This window comes from Equus quagga, chromosome 14, assembly GCF_021613505.1.
Source record: "Equus quagga isolate Etosha38 chromosome 14, UCLA_HA_Equagga_1.0, whole genome shotgun sequence".
NCBI classification, from domain to species: domain Eukaryota; kingdom Metazoa; phylum Chordata; class Mammalia; order Perissodactyla; family Equidae; genus Equus; species Equus quagga.
The window spans coordinates 68,956,676-68,981,182 of record NC_060280.1 but is presented as its reverse complement, the minus strand read 5'-3'; the positions used below and the strand labels follow the sequence as shown (position 1 = coordinate 68,981,182).

The window sequence follows — 24,507 nt, the reverse complement described above, 5'->3', positions numbered from 1 at the left end:
CACCTTGACCTTAGACTTGCAGACTCTAGAACTGTGAGAAAATACATTTCTGTTGTTCAAGCCACCCATTCTGGGTCCTTTGTGATGGCAGCCCGAGCAGATTGATACAAGTACTCACTCCACGCAGGGCACTGTGTTAGGAACGGGCTATAGCAGGGAAGGAAACAGACCTGCTCCTGGGAAGCACCCATTCCAGCAGGGGTAGAGGGGCAGGAAAATAAACATGTGGTGTGCAAAGTGGTGGTAAGTGCCGTGAAGACCCTGGAGTAAGGCAAGGGGGCTACAGAGGGATGGAGGTGCAGGAAAGGCCTGTCGGAGAAGGTGACGTTGGAGCCAAGATCTTGGTCATTCTCTGTGACACACCAATGACTAATAAGCAGTACTTCTGAAGCAACAAACATAAGTCTTTCTCAGAAAACGCACTCCATCCAGAACTGTAAACTAGGGGGAGGTGTATCCCCAGAGTGGCCCACCCCTTGCAGTTTCTTCCATGACCTCGAGTTCCCTCCCCCGCCGGCCCCACTCACAGCATCCCGCAAACTCCGCGTCCTCATCGGAGCCGTCACGGCACTGGACGATGCCGTCACACACCATGGAGTGGAACAGGCATTGCTGGCGGTTCTTACACACGAAGTCCATGAAGCGTGTGCAGAGGGGCTCTGAAGGAGTCCGGGGAGGAGAAAAGGCTGTGAGCACTCGGGGCTGGCAGGCCCTCGCTAACCCTGAGCGAGCACCCCGTTACAGATGTGTGCTCCGGAAACAGTACAGCCACTGTTTACCCAGCATTTGCTTTGTGCGAAGACCTGACCGAAGCACTTGACAGAGAAGTACATCATTAAACTCTCAAGACGATATTATGAGAGATTTTACTGTCCTGTTTTGAAAATGAAACAGAGGGGAACGGCAGCATTAAGTTTTTCCAAGAGCACACAGCTCCTGAGGGAGGAGCCAAAACAAATCCAGAGCCATCTGACATCAAAGCCCATCTTAACCACTATTAACATACTACTGATTTCCTAATACGGTGTTGGGAAACTTTTTCCGTAAAGGATCAGTGTTATGGACTGAATTATAACTCCCATCAAATTCATCAGTTGAAGCCCTAATCCCCAGCGTGACTATTTGCAGACAGGGCCTTTAAAGAGGTAATAAAGGTTAAACAAGGTCAATAAGGGTAAAAGAGGTAAATTAAGGTTAAAAAGATCAGGGTGGAGCCCTAATCCAATAGGACCGGTGTCCTTAAAAGAAGAGACAGCAGAGACGCAAGCACTGAGAAAAGGCCGTGTGAGGACACAGCAAGAAGGTAGCCTTTGGACTTGAACTGCACCATCGGCTTGTCCCTAGGTCCCAGCCTGCTGGCCCACTCTGCAGATTTTGGACTTACCAGCCTTCATAATCGTACAAGCCAATTCCTTAAAATAAATCTCTCTCTAGAGACATACACATCCTACTGGTTCTGCTTCTCTAGAGCACCGTAACACAACTAGAGAGCAAATGCTCAAGGCTCTGCAGGTCGTTCAGTCTCTATTACAACTATCAAACTCTGCCACTGCAGCACGAAGCAGTCAGTGACAACGAGTCAGCAAATGGCAGTGCCTGTGCTCAGAGTAAACTCCAGTGAACAGAAACAGGTGATGGGCTGGATTCCCCCCACAAGCCGCTCTGCCAACCCCTGCGCGACTGCATCAGTTCTCAATCTGCACATTAGAAGCACCTGGAGCACTTTGAAAACTCCCAGTGCCCAAGCCTACTCTAGAGTGATTAAATCAGACTCCGAGGGTGAGAGCCAGGCTCCAGGAGCCGTAGAGCTCCCCACGTGGTTCCTATGCATACTCAAGGATGAGCCCTCTGACCAAGACAACCTTTCTGGGTCTAAGGAAAAATGGGGATAAAAAGGGTCACCTGGCCTAAAACTGCTACCTGAGTGATCATCAGCGACACTAATAAAACAATAAAGTAGGAGAAATAAGTGTCCAGCTCAAAACAATTGGTGGATGCACAGAACATACCGCAGCTAAACGACAATGTTCACTGAATTATGACCTAATTCCACAGTCGCTCCCCCATGGCCCCTCGCCCTGCCAGGATCGGCCTCTCAGAGTCCTGGTGAAGCACTCAGAGCCAATTCGGTTCAAAGCTAACCACAGGCAGGTCCTGAGGAAATGAAAGGATTTAGTCCCATCTACGCCCTTCCCTCACACCGCCAGCCGCTTCCCCGGGCCGGAGAGGACTCACCACAGTGCTGTTCATCCGAGCCGTCGGAGCAGTCCCGCAGACCATCGCAGTGCTTGCTGGACGGGATGCAGGTGCCGTTCGGGCAGCGGAACCCATTGCACTTCTTCTCTGAAATGTAATTCAGTCAAAGAGAAGAATGAGGAAGAGCAAACAGGCAGGCACTCTCATACACGGTGGCGGGGTATAAATGTGTACCAGCCAAGGAGGGCAACTTGCAACAGCTACCCCAATTACAAATGGGTATATCCTTTGACCCGGCGATGCCACTTCTAGAAATGTCATCTACCTACACAAGTGAAAAATAATATAAATACGAGGTTATTCATTGCAACAGTTTGCAATCAACTAAAAACTACCCATATGTCCATCAAAAAGGGTCTTTGTAATAAATTACTGTACACTGGAATAAAGAGAATGAAGCAGCACTGTGTAAAAATAAGGCCTGGATATATAGTTATGTGCAAAACCAAAGTACAATACAATGTGCACAGCATACTACTTGTGTAAAACAGGACAAGAATATGCAATATATTTAAACTTGCATATATGCACAAAAATATTCTGCAAGGATGTACGACCACGGTTTCCTATGGGGACAGCGTGGGAATTGGGCACTTGTTCTAGATATGCTAAGAATTTTAGACTTCACACTCAGTATAGAATTCTTAGCATGAGGTCACCCTTTCTCCTGAACAGAGAGCTACTGCCAGACATGAGGCTTAAAAATCAGTTCTAGCAGGTCAGTCGTGGCCGCCGCAAACCCAACTCTCAGCAGAATACTTCCAGAAGGATTAGTTGTAAGGCAAGAAAATATGTTTTAATCCTGTAGAAAGTCATCATTCCTAGGAAATTATTCAAAGGACATCAAACAGAAATGGTAAATGAGTACCACATGTTGGGGAAATATTTAATGTCACTAACTCTAAAAAGTTTTTTAAACAGTATAAAATTAAGACACAAGACAAACTCCCACTTATCACATCAGTGAAAACAACTAAAAAGGTAAAACGTAACATCAACGGAGACCTGGGGAAATATACAACGTATGACTGATGGAGATGCTTTTGGTAGAATCACTTGAAAATGAAATCTGGAAACACTTAATGAGAATCATTCAAAGCGATCAGAACCTTCAACCCAGCAATTCCATGTTGAGGAACACGTCCCGGGAAGTATCTCAAAGGAAAAACAAGCCTTTCCAAGGACATGAATAGTATTACTGTGCATAACAGAGTAAAACAGAGTAAAACTAAAAACACTCAAATGCCCAAACAGGAAGTGACTAAGTAAGTTAAGGTAATATAAAGTGACAAAAACACTAATAACAGAAAAATACAGATATATGGAAACATCTTTGTTTACTACTGTAACACGAAAGGAGTAGAATACATAACAACATGTAGACAATGACTACAACCTCATGAAAATTTGGAATATATGATGTGAAATAATAGAAAATATATATTGGTCTCTGACCCTGGTTATAGGCAGAGAGCTCCTAAAACCCGTGTAATTTCCTGGGTGATAGGAGTGTCTTTTGTTCTAATGAGGTGATGCTCAGTGGGCTCCTGAATAGCTTGAGGATGGAGCTGGTTACCAAGAAAACCATGCCATGATTAGAGGCCTAGAACTTTCTATCCCATGCCCACATCCTCCAGGAAAGGGAGAAGGATGGAGACTGAGCTAATGATCAATCATGCCTATGTGATGAAGCCTCCATAAAAAAGTCCCAGAAGTATAAGTTTCAGAGAGCTTCTGGGTTGCTGAACACATGGAGGCGCTGGGAGGGTGGCGTGCCTGGAGAGCGTGTGGAAGCTCCATGCCCTTCCCCATGCCTCGCCCTACGCATCTCCTCCATCTGAATGTTCATCTCTATCCGTTATCACATCCTTTTATAATAAACCAAGAAATGTAATTGTTTCCCTGAGTTCTGTGAGCCATTCTAGCAAGTTATCACACCCAAGGAGGGGTTGTGAGAATCCAGATTTATAGCTGCTCAGTCAGAAGTACAGGTGACAACTGGGGACCTGTGACTGTCATCTGAAGTAGAGGGAAGTTTTGTGGGACTGAGCACTTAACCTGTGGGATTGATGCTATCTTGAGGAAGACAGTGTCGGGACTGAGTTAAATAGTAGGACACCCAGCTGGTGTCCGAGAGCTGCTTGGTGTGGAAAATACACATTTGGTGGCCAAGAAGTGTCAGAAGTCAAGTATTCTGTAAGAAGAGTATTGATAGTGGAGGAGAAACACAGGGAGTTTTTCCTACAGACATACAGCAAAGGGATAGAGAACCTTAAAAACATTTTGTCTAAAAAAGTGTTTTATATATTGTATTTGTGTGGCAGCTATTTCGTGGTTAATTTCTATTGTGAAGGTGATTGATTATCTCAGAATTCTTCTTTAAATCAATTATAGTGAAAAAGTTCCACCTCAGGGGTAGCGAGCCATTTTCCCAAAGGACCATAATAGAGAACTCAAGTGTGCCATTTATACAGGAACTGTTGGCTGGTTTCTGGCAGGACACTGGGAATGTGACTGTATTTAGTACTCTGGGTAGGTTAGTTGGTTTCTATTCCTGCTCTTCAAATTGTTATAAAAAAGCAGTGAGGCAAACTGCTTGCCTGAGAATTCAGACTACATAACACAGCCCTATATATCCTATGGCAAGGCCCCAGAGAAAGTGGGCAGGCTTGTTTAGTTGTCAGAGTGGGTACACGGGCACAGCAGAACAGCATTTCATTTCCTGGCCCATCTGTGCCTCTTTTCCTGAACAGCAGACAGTGGAGAAGCTGCGGGTGGGGCCAAAGCATTTGCATTTACCACAGTTGACTGGATCCTCATCAGAACCATCTTGGCAATCTGTGTCACCGTCACACGCCCACCGCTGGGGGATGCAGTGCCCGTTGTGACACTGGAAGTTGGAGGCCTCACAGGTGTGATAGATGGCTGCCAGCAAAAGAGAAGAGAAACTGTCAATGCCTCCCGTGTCTTCACTCCCATCAACCATCGAGGGGCTGACTGAAAAGAAGGATTGTACTAGGTAATAAGGTAGGAACTAGAGGGTCTGAGTTTCTCCTTGGCAAGGAGGTAGGCACCTGGGGCTGCCCTTATGGTGGAGTGCAGCCTCCTGAATGAGCGAGGACTTGAGTTTATGGGTTTATAAATGTCACACAAGCACAGATAGACACATTAAGAGATCATTATCTTTTCACGACAACCTATGAGTTAAGGATTACAGATGAGAAACAGGCTCTGAGAGATAAGAAACTCGTCCACATTCACAAAGATAATTAAGTAATAGCACCAGGGCTGTCCAAGTCCAAAGGCGGTGCCTTTTCTACTCTACCTTGCTGTTCTATCTTCCCACATAAATCCTCTCACTCATCCAGCTTCTGTAGGATAAGGAGAGGTGATGTGTGATCAGGACACTGAGTTCTAGACCTGGTCCAGCAACTGTTTGGGAGTCTCAGTTTCATCATCTATGTTGATATCTAGGACCCTTGTAAGCTCTGAAAGGCCATGATTTTATAATTCTAAATAAACTACTCAACTTCAAATGTGGAAAACCCCAGGTTCAATGAGCATAAAAGATTTATCCAAAATCACAAAGAAAGCAGGCCCCAGAATCTAGAATTGTCTAACTTTCTGGACAATCAGGAATGACGTCTACCAGCCAACAATACATGGCAGCCACTACAATCATGCAAAGAAAAAAAGAGGTAACTGAAACAGAGTCACTGTTACAAATGAAGAGAGCTCATTTGCATACACAGGCTGAGGCCACCTGGAAGTCATTTAGAAACATCTCAAAACCTCAGTCAAAGACTAGTTCAAATGCATAATATCTGCCTCAAACCCAACCACACTTCTAACCACCTTTTCCATCAGATTTCCCCTTCCTTTCTGAAACGGAAAGTTGTTTGTGTCTGTTGATCACTGAATGAAAGCCAGGAGTGGCCTTGTTTACAACCGGCATAAAATAATATCACCGAGATAAACGGGCTCTGTGTTAGTTTAACTACGTGGACAGGATGTCTTCCCAAGAGAAGGAGGCAAAACAAACAGAAGTGGGTTGTTGAGTGCAAACTATAGTGACTTATTCAATCGAGATGGTTGGCAATAAGCTACTCAAGGGTTGGGAAAATTGGTTTCCACCGCCCTCCAGAATTCCTCCTGAATTTGAGGCTATTTTTTGCAATAGTCTGAAATACGAAAAACTCAATTTTTCAAACCACTTTAAAACAAGCGGTGGTCCATTATCTGTTGTCTTATCTCTCTGAAGACCAAGGTTCTATCTGGTAGCATGTAAACAAGTCTATAGGAAGTTTCAATACTTTACAATCTTTGGAACTCAGAATCCTTAAACATCTTTTTTAAATATATGTATATCTCTGATGAGAGGAATAAGTGTATCCTACATGGTTGCATGAGCATTTGTCCTATTAACAGCTATTGCCTGCAATACTTTTGGTCTATTGGTTTTACAACCTGACAGCCCTGAAAGAAATTCTTTACCGAAGCTTTGTTCACTTTCATAAAAGATCCTATTGCCTAAACTCATTGCCATATTTACTGATCTACTTGCTATTATTCAGCCTATGCATTTCACTTTTAATTGAGAACAATTTCAGAATGCTAATGGAGTTTCCAAATGACGATTCTGGGAGGCACGTCTGAGATCTCCAGATTCTGTCAGGGAAGCTGAGCTCAGAAGGACTAACCAGTTTGCACAGTTTCATTCAAGTAGCCAGGTATGACTGGAATGCTTAACATATCCTCTTTTTCTGAATTTTCCTGTCTTCTGAGTAACTTACTAGCTCTGTGACAGAGTGTCTGGTAAATAATACATGCTCAATTAATAATTTTTTAAATTATGAGAATGGAAGAGATTGACTTTAATACAGACTAAAGAATTTGGGGAATAAAAAGAAGAATCTTTTGCATGGCAGAATTCGTTGTGACTGCAAGAATGAAAAGCTAATGGGGTAAATGATCATCAAATTAGAATCTCAGGGTTTCTAATAGAGGCCATTATCCAACAACTTGGACAGATCTTTCCTGACTCAGCAAGACCCACTGTAATATCTGATCAAACGCCTTAACCAAATAAAAGTGGGGCAAAAAGAGATGAATTAATTACTATGACAAGGAAAGCAGTGCCTCATTTATTACAAAGCACTGGACTATTAGGAAGTGAATGAGGGGGGAAATGTTAATATCAACACAATCTGAATGATTAATGACACAAAAAATAATATAAAGCATAAAGAAAGGGCACTGAAAAATAAAAGGCAGACGTGAAAACGAACCAAACAGAAATTCTAGATGTAAAAGATATAGTTATAGAAATAAAAATAGCTCAGTGGATGAGTGAAACAGCAAATTACACTCAGCTGAAAAGAGAACTGTTGAATTGGAAGAGAAATCTGAGGAAGTAACTCAGATTCTAGCACAGAGTCATGAAGAGACAGCAAATATAAAAAAAAAAAAAGGGGCACGAACAACAGAATGAGACAGTTCAACAAATGGGTGATAGTAACAGCTGAAGACAAGACCAGCGAAACTAGCTAATAGACATAGCTGAAAAGATAGTGGCTGTAATTCTCCAGAATTGATGAAAAACATAAATCCTCAGATTTTAGAAGGGAAACAAGTCTCAAGCAGGATAAATAAAAATAATTCCATACCTAGGTAGGTAAAACTGCTTAACAACAACAAAAAGAAAAACACTGAAAACCTAAAGATAACTAGAGAGAAAAGAATGTCTCATTGTTTTTCGAACTGATAACCTGACAGGAGAATTCAAATCAACACAAAAGAAGCCAGAAGGAACTGGAGTAATTCCTTCAAAATACTTATGGAAAATTACTACAAACTCTGAAACTCAGATCCATCTGACTTCAGGATTGACAGTGAAATAAAGACATGTTTACATAAACAAAATCTTGAAAGAGTTTAGCACTCAGATTCCCGCAGTAAGAAAGACTGAAGGATGTACATTAAGAGGAAGCACCAGATACGAGCAGCAACTGGTACATAGGTAGGTACCTGTAAATAAGTTCAATTACTAAAAGATAACAATGACTCATTTTAGAATTTTTTAAATGTAAAACTAAAATACCAAGAAATTCGTGTTTTAAAATACCAAGTATTTACTGAGCATGTTAGTTTTGGAACCGTGGACAGAGATCGGAGTCACAGTATTATGAAGTCTTGCAGGTCTAGGGAAGGGGAAAAGACATTAAGAATACACACAAGATGTCAAAGGATAACAGCTACAAGAACAGAAGGCAAATGTTTAAGTTCAAAACTAATGCAAGGGGATGAAGAGAAGGGAATAAAGAAAACTTAACCCCGTGGAAAGCAAAAAGTAGGGAGGGGAAGAGTAAAGAAAACTCCCAGCACAGACCATGCGTGCCAGCCAAGGCCAACAGGAAGTCAGCTGGTCCAACCTATTTTCTTTGGCTTTGCACATGACTTAATTTATTAGGTCAGGAAATGAAGTGACACGCCACACATCTTAATGAGCTCACATCTGACCTCTGACTATTTTGAGATGATGGGGAAGGAGAATCATCTTTAAAAGGTTCGGAAGACCAGCCTTTGCAACCAGGCTGCAGTTCAGGTGCAAACACTACATTTTCCCCACTTAGCCCTGCCAGAGAAAGCCAGAGATAAAACCAGGAGTCTATGGCAAGCCCACCCACAGAAATGAAGCTGTTAATTCATTCCGGAGGACCGGCACACTGCTGAAGCTCAAGTTTGACTAATATGGTTATGCTAACAAGATGTTCAATCATCCTGCAATTTACAAACCTAAGTGCACTGCATTATTAACCAATTATCCCCTCAAACCCGAAGCTTTCAAAGAGCATTCATGTGTTTCCTAGGCTGATAGCAGTTCCTTCAGGGACCTTGGTTTGTCCTCCTTCTGCAGGCCATACTTGCATATGGAGAAGCACTTTCCTGCAATCCTTCCAGAAGAAGAGGTGCAGACACCGACACTGCACCAGAAAGGACATGGGGGAAGTTTACACAGGGATGGAATTTGGCACTATCACAGATCATCCTGCATGATGTATATGGCATTTGAGGAGATCCATTTACTCCTTAAGGCCGCATAAGGTCCCCTCTAAACTAAAATGAATGGAGAGAAGCAGTTGTGTAAAATTACCCAAACAAGAAGGGTTCTGTGTGCATGTACTCTGCCAGGCGCTGGGCACTGAGGGATACAAAGGAGTACATGCTCATTTCCGCCCTTGAGGAACTAAATCTAAACCAAACCATAACACAGCTATTTGTATTTAAGTTTGGAATATGCTAACAGATCTACCTTCTTTTATTTGCTTTTACAAATTAGTAGGCATGCTTTGAGCTCCCATATGCTGGGAAGTGTAGGTACTGTAGGGGTGAGGTAGATTAAGACACAGATTTAGAAGTCACTCCTCTAATCGTAAGAGTAATGATCCACACCAGACGATTGAGAAGATGACTCATTAATGATGAATTGCAAAAAGAAGGCCAAATTATCACGGTATAAAAGCAGATCTGCCCTCATCATAAATGGTTACATGAAACATATTTATTTCTATCACTGGAGGGGTTTAAGGAAAAACTGAATGGCAATTTCTAGAGGGGGCTGCGGAGAAAATTTACTCATCAGGTAGTGGAATTTGTTTTTATTCTGCCACAATTTCCCCCAACTCCTTGCCCTCCCCAGCTCCACCATAAGGCATATTGCTCTCATTCATTCATAAAAAAGTGTAATGAACATGAGTGAAGCTATCACCCAACAGAAGAATTAGAATATTACCTTTATACCATCAAGCCTTCCTTGTATCCTCATGTTGTTTCCAACTTTATTTTTAATGACATCTTATCCTAAACAGCTAGAAGCACAGTTTAAGGCTTCACTGATGGCAGAAGCCGCTGATGCTCCATTCGAGAACATGAGCTAGTTCAGTGCTACTCAATGGATGGTCCCCAGACCAGGGGCCCGTCTGTAAACTGGTCCTAAAGAAATGAGAAGCTTGAGCCAGACGTAAATCAATTATATCACTCAGGACACTGTTCAGTTCAGTTAACATTTCTTCACACTAAAAATTTCTGGATGAAGGAAGCGGGGTATCAATTTACATTTCAGCCAACCTTATCCTAGACGGCTCTTTGAGAAGCACTGAACTAGCTAAGTTCTCAGATCTATTTCCTAGAGGCCAGATTCTATGATCACGGAGGGCTGCAATGCCAACCCGCACACGAACGGATGAGTGCTGTCAAGAGAGTCCAGGAAATACTGACCAGTACAGTTGGCTTCGTCAGACCAGTCCCTGCAGTCGTTGTCCCCATCACACACCCAGGAGGAGCGGATGCACATGCCAGAGCTGCAATTGTATTCGTCACTGCGGCACTGGTGCATTTCTGCAGGTGAAACCAAAAAGACGTGAGGACAAAAGCTTGCTCAGAATTCTGTCTCTGGTGTCCATGCTCCTGAGGGTTAGAGATGCACCCATTATTGCTGATCACCCAGAGACAGCATGGATGAAGACACTTTAACCAGGGATGTGAGGTCATCAAGGATGGTTTCCAACTAATGTGTTGCAAATGGAGGGTAGGAGTGCCGAATTACTGACACCCTTGGACCCCTGCCACTGCTGCCTCCAGGCAAGAGCAGCCTCGTCCTTTGATGCACTTTACAAATACTATCACTCTCTAGCTTGCTATAATGGGAAGGAGGTTGGGAAGCAATGCTCTAGTTGCCCAGAAAGTAGAATTTTCAAGAAACAGAAGACTTCTAGAGACAGAGCCTGTGGTTTCAGAAAAGGAGTAATGAGAACTCTGAATATGCTGATCAATAGGAGATGCTCAGCTCAGGGAAAGCGAGTTCAGTGCTGAGCTTCTAGAATACAGAAGACACAGCTCGGGACTTTTTGTGGGTTGGAGTTCCAGGGATTGGCTTTGGGCTGTCTCTAGAAGGGTGGGGGCCCATGGCAAATGAACCAGTGACCTGACCAGGACGTGAAGGGAGGCTACACTGGCTGTAGGCCCTGTATCCTTAAAGCAGAACTTTCAGATGGAATTGTAAAGATTCTATAAAAAAAAAGGAGTAGCCAAGCCTGGGGCCCCGGGTGGCTGCCTTGGTTGTCTCACTCAAGACAGGCTGATGGTGAAGTTGGTGATTCAGGTATTTATGAGGAAACAGTCTGGACACTTATGAAGAGGAAGGGAGCTTGGGATGGAGTCAGGACATACTGGCGTGAATGGGCCACGGATGGAGAATCTGAGGGGACTTAATGGTCAAGAGCGTGCCCACTGAGCAAGACGACACCAGAAACCCTCAACCATGTGGAGCTTCCTTCCTACTCAAGCAAACCTAGCTGGGCACTTTAACCCTCGGAGAGTGCTGAGGAGGAAATGGGAGGAAGGAAGGGAAAACAGTTGTAAACTCAAAAGACTGTTTTCTGGAACTTCACATTTTTACAAAGATGAACGAAAATTATGTAACCTTCCAAAAATACTCCTCTGAGAGCCAGACAAGAAGCATTGCCCAGCTCCTCTTGTTTCAGTCCCTGTGAGTCACACTACCGCTGGGGATAAGCAGGCCCTGTCCAGGAGCATACGCACAGCTTGTCTGGACCTGTCCCCGCGGACAGGCAGAAAGAGCCCGCAGGGCCACACCAGCTCATCACAACATGTGGGTCAGCGTCTGGCCTCCATTCTCACTTCCCTTTCACACTATGATCCCTCCAACCTGGGGAACTATGTGTACTGCATGATGTTTCCTCCTTCGATGATCAGCAACTCTGAGTTTGGTACCAGAGCCCAGGAACTAAGACAGGCCTCGTGAAACATGGCAGGACTGTGCGACAGAAAGGCATGGGAAACAAGGGTTCCACTTCCCCATTCAAACTCGTTGTGTCACCTTGCATAAGCCCCCTGACCTCTACGGACCTCAGTCATTTAATCTGGACATTAAAAGGGCTGAACTAGAGAATCCATCACTCCTTGCAATTCCAACACGCTATTTTTCTAAATATAAAAATTCCATTGACAAAACAGATGTTCAAACAATGTTTGTACCATCTGCTGACTAACAGAACTTAGTGAACTAGATTGGTTTAAAAAAAAAAAAACCAGTTCACAAAGGTATAGTCTGTGTCTCTGTATCTTTTTCTCACAGCCTCCTAGAGGCGTGAGCCAAGTCTGTATAGCTGTTAATAACTGTCTGAACTCATTTAGAAGTCTTTCTTACCATCACATTGATGCTTACATCATCTCTGCAAGGTAAAGCAGGGTCCACAGCTTTATGAATGAATCAACCCTGCCATGTGGATGGAGGTGGTCACGCAGCTGGACACCATAAATCCTGAAACAGCTTTCAGAAATCCTCCACATCCAACCCACCCCATCCACTAGTACAGCACAGTAAGCAAGGGTGCTGCCCCCCTCTGGAACGGGGTTCCTGGACATCATGTCCCCTTACCGCAGTGACTTTCATCGCTGTTGTCTCCACAGTCATCCTCAAGGTCACATTTGTAGGAGAGTGGGATACAGGACCCAGACTCCTGACAACGGAACTGGGTGTCCAGATCACAAATGGTAGTAGCTAAAATGGGGAAGAGAGATGATAATCGTTAGGTACAATTCATCCCCCTCAACACAAACATCCCACTGGAAAGCCAAGTGAAAAAAGAAGGAAGCAGATTTTAATCACAGCAAAAGAAACAGAAAACCTAGGTTTATGGAAAAAATACACTGCGTGAGAACCTGAAATTTACAACCAAGGGAGATAAAGGCCTCTCTCTCCATGGACAGCATCCAGATTGGCACAGGGCTGGGAGAAGTGAGAAACTGTCACCTGGCTGAGAGAGAGTGATGGCACAGATTACCTCCTGAGATCCCCTCAGACGTGAAGGTGTCTTCTAAATAAGTGGCAGAAATATCTCTATCTAGAAAACTACCATCAGGAAGTGCAATTTCATACAGGAAGCTGGCACCTCATCATAAAGATGACAGAGGTGGCATGGAGGTAGAATTCTGCAGCAGGAACATGGGCCCTGCAGTCAAGACTGGGTTTCAAATCTTGGCTCTGCCTCTTCCTTGAGCAATTAATTTTAACCTCCCTGAACCTGTTTTCTCCACAGAATAAGGAGAATAAGGCAATGTGGCCAAGCATTTGTGATGACAGTCAGAAACACTAGATATGGATCTTAATTCTACCACCTACAACTTACTTATGTAACCATTCTATACCTCTCTTCCCTCCACTGTAAAATGGAGATAATATCTACCCCATGGCATTATCATGAAGGTAAATAAGCAAAGTTGGGGACCAGAACTCATTCAATAGGATGTAAATATAATGAGCTCTAAATAAATGTCACTTCGTTTCCTCATCATTCCTCACGCCCTTCAGCACCAGAATGAGTACAGAATTAGATTTTTCTCCCTCTTCTAAAGAGAAATTATCTGGGCTTAAGTACAATTCCAAAATCCAACAAAAGACCCTCTAGGAAAGGCTTTGGGAAGGCAGGCTGCTCTCGGGAGCAGCTGAAACATGAGGTGTGATGTGACAGGACAGAATTCTGGGATGGAGGGGGCGGGGTGGGCCGCGAAGTGAAAAGCCAACAGCAAGAGCGCAGTGAGGCATTCCCAGCGGCTCTTGTTTGAGGCTCCATTTCTTCTCTGTAATTGAGCTCGTGGTGGGAGGCAGGGGATGAATGTAAAAATGACAAGACCGCAGGGATTCACGTTAAAACCCTGAGCGCCTGACAACTACCCGGCACAGGAGTCTGTTTAAGAGGGCGGGAGATCTGCTGACAACATCCTCCCGCGTCTCCCTTTGTCATCACTCCTCTTTCCTGGCAGCTGACAGGATGCCTCATTTAACTTCCCAGACAGTAGTGCAGTCACTGTCCCCCTCCTGCACCCTGCCCATGGACAGGGCGCATCCCGCCATCATGAGAAACACTGCTCTCTCCCCTTGATAAGGGATACACTCAGGAAGGCACAGATAAGCACCTCTCTCTTGGTTCCCAGGCTCCACATTTTAACACTTGCATCCCTCACGGCCTCACCTCTGCCACATCTGACTAGTCAGGACCTGAGCCAATTGGAATTGCAAGAAAGCAGAGCAGAAAGCAAGTCTCAGGTCAAGCCCAGCTGCATTTACACTAAGCCAGGACGAGGTCAGAGCCAGCTGCATAATTCACCCAGAGGAGAAGCTTCAACTCTGAGTGGAGACCTCTGAGGCGGGCAGCAGAGCTCAGGGGCTGGTGGGAGGGCAGCACTCTCTGAAGATGGAGGGAGGTCTTTCTCTCAAAACACTGAACCAATATGAGGTCCCAGTTTGTCATGTAATAGAAACCAAAGCCCAAGGAGGAATCACTAGCTACTGGACACGAGGTCATCTATTTATATCTCTCTGCTTCCACTATGTCTCATCATGTCTGGACAATTTTCTTGCAACATGTTAATTCTAAGAAGCAACTCCTTTCCCACCCTGCTATGTAATAAAGTCTTTCCCAGGATCTGCTCCAATGCTGTTAATATTTATTAATATTTTTAAGGAGCTCTGGCTGTTCCCTCACAGATACCACACCTTTCTGAGACTCTGGTAGACAGAGAAGGTTTAATCAGTGTCTTTTTTGCAGAAAAGCAACATGCAGAGAAGCTAGTGCTCCCCCAAACCTGCCATTTGGCAAGCTCTTCTCCCTTGGTGTGAAAGGCATCCACTGAAGCCAAGGAAATATGATGAAGAAAGGTTTAGTAAATAATCTCCTGTCAGCCAGAAAGGGCAGTACCTAGTATTACAAGGCCCAGACGAATTTTATGAGTTGATTGCTTCTCAAGTTGCTTTCTGGGTGGAGTGGCATGGGAAGCTGGCACAGGCTCTACAGACAGTTGGCTGAATACATCCGCCAGAGGTCAGAGGAGTATATGGAGCCAGGAGCCACCCATTAATCTCTTCTTACAGCACAATATGATAAATGGGCTTCTGGATTTCCAAAGGGGAAATATTTGAAAGAGAAGCCTTCAGACTGGTTTCTGCCCTCCCTGCTCTGGCCTTTCTCCCATCCAATTCATTCTGCCCACAGCTTATCTTTCCAAAGCTAAATCTTATCATGTCATTTCACTGGTTGCCAACTGCTCTTCTGATAACGTTCAAAGGCCCTTGCTGCTCTGGGCCCCACGTACCAGTCCAACCCTCCACTGCCCCACTGCTGCCACTCAAGCTCACAATGCCCACACCTGTTTCCTGACCAGGCAACACTCTCACTTCTGGGCTTTCATACAGACTGCTCCCTGGCCTAGAAATTTCCTCCCTCCACCTCTGCTTGGTTCACCTCTACTCACCCTTCAGGGCTCTTCAAAAGCACCCACCCAGGTTTGATCTGGGTGCCCTTCCTGTGTGCTTATGGGGCTTCCCCATCACAGCTCTCATTGCTGTAACATAACTGGCTGTTTACTTTTCTGACTCCCCCTTCAGACTCTAAACTCTGTGTCCACCTCGATCACCAGAATGTCCCCAGGCCCAGCACAGAGCCTAGAACAAAGAGTCCTCCATAAATACTTACTGAGTGAATGTATGAACATATTATTGATTGACAGAGGGCAAAGCACCTCCTTAGAAGATGAAGTCAAAGCTATCAAAAATTAAATGAAGAGCGACCGGCCTGGTGGCATAGTGTTTAAGTTCACATGCTCTGCTTCAGCGGCCTTGGGTTCACAGGTTCGGATCCTGAGCACAGACCTGGCACGCATTTACATGCACACATACCCCACATTCCAAGCCAAACTAGGCATCACCAATCAATTAGAACAATCTCTTTTGAGCCTGGCAGGCAGTGACATCAACTGAGCGGAGTGCCATACAAGGTAAAAGCTGTTTCCCATCTCTGAAAAGGCTAAATATTGAATTTACAAATCAGGGACTGTGACCTGGTCACCTGCCTCAGGTCACCAGCTTTATCACAATGGTAGGGCCACACTTAGAGCCTACATCACCTGACTCCCAAATCGGCTCAGTTTCAGCCCTGTGATGCCTATTTGTGAATTTCTTGTAATGAGTAGTCCCCTAACTTATGTGGGTTTGTTTTTGAGTAATAACATATATCTAATTGGGTATGGAAATGTGTTCTCTCTTTTCTCCAAGCCCCTTCCACTTAAACGGGCATCACCAATCACAAGGGGCCATTGGCCAGCACCTTAGACTGTAGGTCCCACCCAGGAGGAGCTGATTGGCCTTCTGAGTAACGGTAAATGTTTAACATCCCGAAACCTCGGTCGAGGCGGAGGACTCACGGCAGTTTCTTTCATCGCTCATGTCCCCACAGTCGTTGTCAAAGTCACACCACCAAATGCTGTTGATGCATTTCCCATTGCTGCAGCGATACTGGTTCCGAAGACAGGTGTTCTCTAGCACCAGGGGAGGAAACGACACCAGTGTCACTCTTACTGCTGCACCACAGACCTTCTCTTGCGCATTTCCATTTCTCTTCCTCAAATAACATGCCTTAGATGGTAAAGGGGAAGAGGACGCCAAGCACATGTGCATGCGAGGAAGGAAGCATCTGACAGAAGGCTCCTTCTTCCCTCTTTTAATTACAATTAAAGGAGAAGAGGAGCCTCAGAGGTGGTTACGAAGACGAAAAAGGGGAGTGAGGATGCCAATGGGTCCAGCGGGTACAGATAACACACATCAACATTAAAACCACTAGCTACACACAGAGCTCCTTCATAGACTGTGTCTAAACAGCATTCAAACACACATATTCAACCTATCTATAGTTATATACATATGTATAGTTACACATACTCACATATATTCAATTTTCAACCATGTGGGTTACAAAGATTTTCTTTATATACTCTGAGGGATTTTCCGACCCCGTGACTTCTTTAAAACAAGCAGTTATAATTCCTCACACAGAAAAAATGCATTGTTGAGTAAACTGGGTCAAGAACACGTGATGGTTGGCCTCTTGCTTGCATAACCAGAGGCATTCTAACAGGGAATCTAGAAAAGCCTTTTCCACCTTCTCTGGGAATTGTTAACTCTGTTTCTTTCCAAATAGCTTTAAGACAACATCCAGAGCCTGAAAGAGAGGCTCCTGTCTCTAAGGAGGGAAGGCTCCTCTTTATCCCATTTGTATTTCTTAAGGAAGAGAGAACATAAGGCTCCTCTGTGTGTCTCCCTGCCCTGGACTCAGAGGCTGCCGTGAGAAGGGAGGTTATGATTACAAAGCAAAAACAACCTTGCAAATAAGGACAAGCTGGAATTCGGGCCATCAGTCGGGCCTGCCGTGGCAAGGCCCTCTTCCACGGCTTCACCACAGGGACAGAACGGAGAGCCCGTGGACTGCAGAGGTGGTCAGGGTAAAAATTAGACAGGAGGAAAGGATTAAACAGGTTTTCAGGGGAGGAATTTTAGAATCGTGTATTCAGATTCAAAGGAGGAGTGGGACGAGGCTGCTGCCACCACTTGGTCACAGCTTGGAAGTGGAGGCTCAAAGCCCTTTGCAACATCAGTTTGAAAGTTCAGGACATTTCCAGGCTGCCAGGGAGGCAAGAGGGAGGAAAATTCTAGGTGAGACTAGGTGAACCATGAAGTAGTCAAACCAGTCCTTCTGCCAAGACACGGTGGGTCAACTTATAGGAAGCAGGAAAGGCTGGAGAACTGAGACCTGGGGGCCGGATGGGGAGAGGAAGAGGCAGAAGAAAAGAAGGTGGCCTCTGAGGAAAGCCCGTATCATCTGACATTCAACCAAAAAGCATAGCTAGGGGCCGGCCCCATGGCCGAGTGGCTAAGTTCACGTGCTCCGCTTCAGCAGCCCAGGGTTTCGCCGGTTCGAACCCTGGGCACGGACATGGCACTGCTCATCAGGCCACACCGAGGCAGCGTCCCACATGCCACAACTCGAAGGACCCACAACTAAAAATACACAACTATGTACCGGGGGGCTTTGGGGAGCAAAAGAAAAAAAATAAAATCTTAAAACAAAAAAAAAAAGGCACAGCTACTATTTCTAAATAAACAGCTTAGGCCTGTTCTGGATGAGGACTGAAGCAGCACCAGCATTAGAACCTAACCCAGGCTGTCTGTAAGTATCCAGTGGATTTTATTTTCACCTTGGGTATTTTTGTTAACCCCAAAACATCAGGGAATAGAGAGATTGGGAGAGAGGAGAAGGAAAGAAGGGAAGGGGGACAATGAGCAGGAAAGAAAAGGGACATTACCTTCTTTGACACAGGTGTTGTTCCTCAGCTGATAGCCGTGAGGGCACTCACACATCAGGTCTCCGGATGGGAGGACACTGCTGGCCACGCCCTCTGGACACCTGCAGCTCTTACTGTTGTTGGCCTTGGGCAGGCACAGCAGGCTGCACGGCTGGGGCACACAGGCATTGCTTCCTGGAGAGAAGACAGACAGCAGCACCCAGGTTAATAAAGAGGAGCTAGAGAATGGAGGGCTGAGAGCCAAAGCAACCGCCTCATTTTACAGACACGACAACATGAAGCTCCAAAAGAGAAAGGTGAAGTGGCCAGCGCTGGGGCAGCTATAGCGCCGACAACCTCTGCTCAGAGCCCTGAGCGAAGGCCTGACCCACATGGGGCCTCGGCAAGATCAGCCTCCCCTGGACCCATACCAGGCATCAGCTGTTCATCCTGGGAATGTGGAATTGAGATACTGAAACACCAATAAGTCATCGGGGAGCTGGAGCTGGAAGAAAAGTCATAGAGTTTGGGTGTCAAAGGTGATGGAGGACAAGCCAGAAGCTGCGCAGAAACAAAGTCAGAGTGTGCACATAAGGTCAGTCTGCAGAGAGTCGGAGCCTGATCAGACTTATGGAGAAAAGAAGGGCACCAGGGACCCAGGGTGGGGGGAGGGGAGCAGACAGACAGACAATGGCTAGAGCCATTCCTAGCTCCAGTCCCCATAATGCTCCCCTGTACTTCCTATCTTTGGGTTCCTCACTATCTCCTTTTATTCTTTCAATAGCGCTTTTTACTTGTGTTAGCTTGAGTGGGTTTCTGTTCCTTATGACCCTAAAGCCCTTAATTAGAACACACACCTGAGTCATGACGGCCCCCACCCCGACCCCGACAAAACTCCGGGCTTCCCCTTCTCAATTCCTTTGCTCCAGAGAACAGCTGCTGAGCTAAAGGACGAACCAGCCACAGGACTCATTCGCCACTGTCTGTCAAGCAATAAATCCACATAAGGACTAGTTAATGTTGATCTCTCCCACTATTTCCAATCTTTTCTCTGGCTCAGCTCTCCAAAGAGAGTGCCAGATAGAGTCTATACAACCCTTCACTGCCTCTTGAGAGAGAACCTTTGTGGATGAACAATGATAGAAAAGGTGTTTTCCTATCCCCTACAACTTTCCAGGAAGGAAGGGAGAGGATACAAAAACCATTTTGTAACAACTGAAAACATGATACAACTATTGAGCAACATAAAAGCCACGCAAGTTCTGAAAGGTATGTTTTTCCTTTTGCCTATGACTATTGATCATGAAAATAGGGAGAAACAAATGCTGTGATAAAACTCAACTGGTGATGATCCTTCAGTTGTGCCACCTCACGGACAGAATCACATCCAAGGAATCCATTTCCACCCCGCCAAGATTCGAGCTATGACTATCCTGGCCTGCAGCTGGAAAATGGGGTTCATTAATGACAACCAGTATTGACATGGATGATGATTCATGCAGTAGCTTCAGATGTGCTGGCCCTTCATTAGTGTTTAATTGGCATTACCCATATAAAATAAAATTCACAATGATACGGCAACAGTGTTGTTTTGATGCTAAGGACCAAGGAGTACAAGATGTTATCAAATAGACAAAATACACACACCCACAGAGGGAAATCCATATGATGAAACACTCAAAAGTTTCCAAAAATAATTCGATCAACTCTAAAGATTGAAATTATCATAGTAGAATAACTAGCCGACTAGCACAGAAATGCCAAAAATCAGTTCAGCCTGATCTATTCCGTGGGCAGACACTGTTCCTTTATCTCAAATACACACATGCCAGCAGCTACGGGAGGAAATGCAGAATGCCACTAATGAAAAACAACTCCAAAAGGATCTGGAATACGTTCTGTATACTTAAAGGACAACATATCATTCAACGTTCCAAGAAATTAAACAATAGAATATTTGAAAAATACTTAATTACAGGATGATATTTTCACTGGGGCTGTATCTGTAAAATAACGTGACTAACATTTTCACATGCAGAGCAAATGTTCCTACCCAAACAAACAAGAGCCAGAAGTATAGAACCCAAAATGGGATGCAGAGTTTCAGGAGGCTGGTCTAGACAGAGATGGTTGAAACTGCAGTCTGAGAGGCAGGATCCAGAGGCAAAGGCCAAATCAAGCCAGCCAAGTCACTGACCCCAAGAGCTAGGCAAAGCAGGAGTGTGCTGAATGGTACAGAGCCACAGAACAGAAAATGGGTCACCACGTCAGAGAGAACCTGGGAGGGCATGGAGGGAGAATTCAGCAGAGTTCCTCCAGAACATAGCCACACACCCGTCATGCAGGATGCCCCGGTTTCGTGTGGGCAAGGTGGGCATTATGAAGAGCATCATCCCAACATGAAGACTGGACAAATGACAGCCATCATCTCTAATGATATCCCCATAGAAGACCAAACACTTAGTCCCAAGATGTCTTCACTGGGCATATTCAGAACATTTTCAGATTTCCGCTTTGGGCATATTCAGAACATTTTCAGATTTCCTCTTTGGAAAACTCCTCCAAACCAGTTTATGAACAAAAAAGGCTCTTCTTATCTTGCTTAATTATCTATACACTTGGCAACTATCAAAATCAAACTATCTCATTATAGATATGTAAAAGCATGTGCTTACTGCAGGCTCTGAAGGAGAATTACAAGAGCTGTAAAATATTTTAACCCATTGCAGCATCAACTGAATACATCAATAAGCTTGCAAAGTAAGGCATTTGAAGAAAAAACACTCTTTATGAGGAATTAATTCTAGTAATACTACTCAAAAATCAGCCAGGTATGAAGACAAGAATTGCATCTATTTATAACCAAATATCCCAAATTGACAGATGTTCCAAGTGAACAAAATTTTTATCATAAACAAGAATCAATCAAAATCTAGTACTTCTAAATCACTGTCATATACCAGGCGCTGCTATTCCAACAACAGATGATAGAGGGAGCACAGCCTGATGGCTTTACTGAAGTCAAGCTCTGAAGTCAACCAGGCCATGGTTCAAATTCTTACAACTTACGAAATGCGTGATGTAGAAATTACTGAACCTAATTTTTACTTTCTCATCTATCAGATAGGAACATTCTTAGTACACATTTCGGGCAGATTAACTGAGGTTACATAAACCCATAAAACACATTAGTGTGGTGCTTATGACAAAGCAATTCCTTAAATGGCACAAAGGGTTGCCAAGAGGCATCATGAATTTGCAATCTTCTCGCAGTGTCCAAACAAGCAGGCAGGTTAGAGCAAACAAGTTCGAGGCCAAGAGGCACCCAATGCATACAAGGAGTGCTTGCAACTAAATGCCATTGCAAAAGCTTCGATGTAATACAATCAGAGATTACAAACTTGATTCTCTGGCCCTGGGTCTACATGCAGGTTGTCTCCTAGAAGTAGGAGATAGGCTGTGATTTCCCCTGCATGCATAAAAGAGTCACCTTCATTTAAATTAGCCAGAGTAACTCCCCAGGTCATGGCTATGACTGCAGGTCAGCTGGGATGAAGTGACCTGCCAAGACTGGGGAGTGGGGAGCCCAGGGACCACCAGCTCATCTGGACATTGTGTTTCACAAGCTGCTGTGTACTCAGCAAACAAATGCGTACAAGCACCTGTCAAAAGAAAGACCTGTTCTTCTGGACTGGGTAGTAACTTAGAGAAACGCTGACAATTCACACAGCTTGCTAGTAAGGTCGATCAGTAGGGGTGGGTGTCCTCCAGCAAAGGCTCTGAGATTTCAGCCACTGGAGCTGGGAAACACGATTTCCTTTATCTCTCCCTATTTTAAAACAGGCACATCCTCTAAGAAAGAATGTGACTTCTCCATTTAGTGGCAGAACTGGAACAAAAAACCTTTGGGAAAGCTAATTCATATCTGAGGTTTTATTCCCTAATTTATAAAACATGGATGATAATACCAGCCCTCCCCACCTCACAGGTCAGTTGTGAAGACATAACAATAACTCAGCCTTACATTTCTAGGATACTTTATAGTTTTCTCATGCTATCTTCATTGGCCCCGAAAGGATAACAGTGACATTGTCAACCAAAAAAGCAAATTCGCCAGTTATTTTACCCTCAAAACGAGTTTATTGGGGAATAGCCAAAAGAATGGCAATTTGGGATCTGCATGCTACAGCAAACCACAGACAAACACCGAGAAACAAAGGAAGGGGATTGCTTCCACAGAGGAAAAGAAGGAGTTGAGTCAGGCTGCTTAGAAGGAAAGTCCATTGGAGAGAGAGTTGAGGGTGGTGGCAACTTCTCATCGGCCGAGTGTGGTGGCTTCTCATTGGTTGAACTGTTGCAGGCAGGGAGGAAAATGTTCCTTCCTCCTGATCAGCACCCTCCTGGTGGAGATGCAAGCATACCTCTCCTCCTGTGTGGAGTAATTGACGATGTAGGATAGGGTGTGAGAGCTCCCCATACAGGCCTTCCCGACTTTGATTTGGTTGAGTTTCCTTTATTATAAGCATATTATTTCCCTTTGTCAATTTTCTCTTAGCACAGGGCCAGCCAAAACCCACAAAGCAATGTCAACATTCCAGTTCAAAACAGGAAACCCAGCAGTTTGTCAATAAAGGAGAGTCAGCTGACCAGGATGCTATTTAATCCTGCTGAGATAAAGAGGGTGCTTCTTAAAGGGACTATTCTTCTTGGGAGTACCCTGATCTCTCTCCTCTCAAATCAATAGGATGTTTGGGAGATAGACAAGAGAAAGGGCAGTCAAGTAAGAAAGAAGGCTTTCTACTGAATAGTCTCCCTCCAGGACCAGCAGGTTCAAAGCCTTACCCAACAACCTTAAAGCCAGCTACACTCACCGGCAACTCTTCCCTTCCCTTTTCATCCCTTCCGCTTTCAACAAATATGAATTGAGTACACACTAAGACATGGGCACTCATAAAATTGTTGAGCAAAAAAAGACGCAATCTCCTTCTTCCTGGGGTTTAGAGCTCCATGGTGGGGACAAATTAGGTAAGTGCTCACATAACGACACCTAGTATTACAAGGGAGATAGATGCTCAGTGAGCAATAGGTCGTCTGGGCAAACAGAGAACAAGATGGGACCCCTGTCAGGAAGCAGCAACTGGCTGTGCACCCAGCACAGCGTCACTCCCTGTAAGGGTGCCAGTGGGGATTAAGCATATGCTGAGCCTCTCCAGCTGCAAGAAAACCACACCACCAATCAGTAAGGGGCCAAAGGCAGGAGGAGGGTGTAATTACCCACCAAGCACCAACACTCCAGCAGGCAAAAACATGCCATCTTCCAGCTGTTTGTGTATCATTAGAAAAGAAATTAAGATGTCATTAGGAAGAAATTAAATAATGTGCATGTTGTCGTGACAACAAAGATGCAGGCTGCCAGATCCTGCTCTGAGCAGAGATTGCCCACACCCAACCCCTTTCTAGAGATCAACTTGATAGAGATTAAGGAGGAGACGCTGCCTTACCAGTTGTCTTCCCCTTGTAGAAAATCTTCATGTCCATCAGCCCTGTGAGCTGGCTTGCAAGAATCGCCATCTGGGACCCGCTGTATTTGGAGGCTCGGAATATGCTGAGTTGTGACCAGTCATCCCAGTAGATTTCATTCTGAAAAGAAAGCCCTTGCTCTTTAGTCCAGCTCTATGGTCCCTTATTGCGGGCCCTCAGTAAGAACAGGAGCTCTGCCATGCAGAGGACACCTAACATTCATTGGCTGAATGATTGGCCTGATCAAGGCTCCACTTAAATGTAAGAGTCAGGGATTTTATCCAAACCTCACCAAATATCCACACAGAAGGAACTGCCCAAGTGTATCTATCCAATAAGCATTCAAGTTTGACCAGAAGCCCAACCCCTCAGTTCATAATCTGCTTCCCAACGTTGGGAAGAACCATTTTGTTCTCTCAAGTCAAAGCAGAAGTGACAGGCAGCAGAGGTGGTGCAGAGCTCAGCTAAGCCATCAGGAAGAAAGTGAGCAAACCTCACAAGAGACAAAGACCGGACCCAAAATGAGGCTACCAAACA

The 24,507-nt window shown here is 44.8% G+C and overlaps 1 protein-coding gene across 1 annotated transcript in view; it reads right to left on the bottom strand.

The window, feature by feature from the left end:
* SORL1 (sortilin related receptor 1) overlaps positions 1-24,507 on the bottom strand; it is a 158,164-nt gene that overhangs the window by 40,941 nt on the left and 92,716 nt on the right. The window contains exons 21-28 of the mRNA XM_046637979.1: positions 23,952-24,090; positions 18,472-18,645; positions 16,537-16,650; positions 12,716-12,838; positions 10,534-10,653; positions 5,056-5,181; positions 2,236-2,343; positions 528-659 (exon numbers count right to left, since the gene is read on the bottom strand). Of these exons, the coding sequence (XP_046493935.1) occupies positions 528-659; positions 2,236-2,343; positions 5,056-5,181; positions 10,534-10,653; positions 12,716-12,838; positions 16,537-16,650; positions 18,472-18,645; positions 23,952-24,090 (1,036 nt within the window). The remainder of the gene's footprint in view (positions 1-527; positions 660-2,235; positions 2,344-5,055; positions 5,182-10,533; positions 10,654-12,715; positions 12,839-16,536; positions 16,651-18,471; positions 18,646-23,951; positions 24,091-24,507) is intronic.